The 1,831-nt window shown below is 48.9% G+C and overlaps 1 protein-coding gene across 1 annotated transcript; it reads right to left on the minus strand.

Annotated features, from left to right (window-relative positions):
• Positions 1 to 292: 292 nt before the first annotated feature.
• Positions 293 to 1,451, minus strand: LOC145797639 (uncharacterized). The gene is made up of 2 exons (XM_082885025.1): positions 713 to 1,451; positions 293 to 622 (listed from the first exon to the last, which is right to left on the minus strand). Exons 1-2 carry the CDS (start codon positions 1,190 to 1,192, stop codon positions 293 to 295), a joined length of 810 nt encoding a protein of 269 aa, XP_082741151.1. The 5' UTR covers positions 1,193 to 1,451.
• Positions 1,452 to 1,831: the final 380 nt, after the last annotated feature.

Raw genomic sequence — 1,831 nt, forward strand, 5'->3', positions numbered from 1 at the left:
GGACTTGATCATCCTGAGGAGGGGACTTGATCTCACCAGCCTCCTTGGACTTCCTTACTAAAGCCTCGTCCTCACCTTCCTCCTCACCTTCAGACTCAGATTCAGATTCTCCTTCAGGTTGACTTGATGGAGGAGGTGGGGGGAACGGCGGAGGAATAGCGTCGGCTTTGCGCAGTGGTGAATCGTCAGGAATGTTAAGCTTCTTGGCAAGGGCCATCCAACCAAGAGAGAAGCCCCTGTTGCATGCCTACCTGACTTGAAGTTTATATTCCTCAGTGACGTCGGCCATCCCCTAGGCGTAAGCCTTCTCATCAGCTTCCTTGATTTCGGCTTTTTTGGTGGCCAGAGCCTCCTGAAGCTCTTTTTCGGCTTGGGCCTTTTTTACCTCGGCCTCTTTTTTCTCGGCCTCGGTAACTTTTCTGATAGCCTCAGCAGACTCCACTTTTTCTTCGGCCATCTGTTGGGCCTTAGTGGCAGCCTCAGCCTGATCTTCCAGCTTCTTCATCTTTGTCAGAACAATTTTGTTTTCCCTTTTCAAGGCAGAAACCTCTCGCCTCATATCGGCCAACTTCTCCCTTGTTTCAAAAGCTTGCATGGAGAGAGAATGGGCATGTTGAATGGCCTGAAAGAACCCAAGGGAAAAGTTATTACACAAACCTTACAAGTATAGAAAAAGGGACAGAAAGACAAGTTACCAAATGGGGGAACTTACTTGTATAGAGCGTTGGAGCATGAGGGCGTAGTTCTCGTACTCGCTCATCTTGGCATTTCGCTCAAGATCACCAGGAAGGAGAACAGCAGTACTGAGTGCCACGCCGACGTTTATGTCTTCGGCACTGTCAGAAGCTAGAACAGGCTTATCCTCCAGGGTGATTTCAGGCACCCAGGGGACTCTTGGTATTTTGGAACCTGAGGTCGTCGCAGACGATGACCTCGGCTTCTTCGATTGAGTGGACTCTGACGCCTGGGCCTCAGCAGACCTCTTGGCAGAAGCAGAAGCACTCTTTTTACTCTCAGCCAATTGTGAGATGGGCAGAGCATCCTCAGCCTCGACCTCAGTAGCTTTGGCCTTGGGCTGAGCCTTTTTGATTCTTTTTGGCTTTGGTGGGGGCATGGATTGAGCTGGAACAGTATCAACGTCGGCAGGTAGGTCTGCTAGAAGATCAACAGCGACAGGCTTCGGGCGACCCATCTCAGCAGTCTTGACAAGTCGTCGCTGACGTTTTCTTTCTGGTATTGGGATTAAGTATGGGACTGAAGTAGATGGCAGATCAGCTGGGTCAAATGTTGACCCTTGATCTGTTCATGATGAAGAGGCGGTTTGAGTTGTGGCAGTAGGAGGAGAAAGGCTTTTCTTCTTTCGTTTGGGAACGTCGGGCAAAGTCGACTTGTACGTCGGAATAAAATTCAGTACCAGTGGGGCCTTGCGCTTTTGGATTGGCAGATCTAGGTGCTTCTTTTAGTATCTGCTGGGAACGTAGGATTGGCGAAAGTCCTTTGGTAACTTACGAACGTCTGCAAGAAGAAACAAACATTAGAAACAGATAAAATATTGAAAACTTGAACAGAAACAACTAAAGTATTAACATTGGGCTCTTACCCTTGCCCTCTTTAATAGATCGGGGAAGAGGGTAGAGATGGGCGTCCTCGTCTGGGCCAAACTCCCAATTTCCCGAAGCAATAACATAGTCATCCCCAGCCCCCTTGTTGGAGTCTGGGAGGTCAGCTACGATTTTGTATTCTGTCGACCTCGGCTTAAGATAATAAACGAAGCCTTTTTCCTTCAGGCTAAGGGGGCACATGGTATAACAGTACTGAATGTTGGCCAGGG

This window comes from Camellia sinensis, chromosome 8 (genome assembly GCF_055761805.1).
Source record: "Camellia sinensis isolate YWXY chromosome 8, ASM5576180v1, whole genome shotgun sequence".
NCBI lineage: Eukaryota > Viridiplantae > Streptophyta > Magnoliopsida > Ericales > Theaceae > Camellia > Camellia sinensis.

Bases quoted from the DNA above. Each gene is read 5' to 3' on its own strand.
- LOC145797639 (XM_082885025.1), bottom strand. From the start codon at position 1,192: ATGGGTCGCCCGAAGCCTGTCGCTGTTGATCTTCTAGCAGACCTACCT. The intron at 623-712 runs GTAAGTTCCCCC...GGGTTCTTTCAG, and splicing joins TGCTCCAACGCTCTATACAA to GCCATTCAACATGCCCATTC.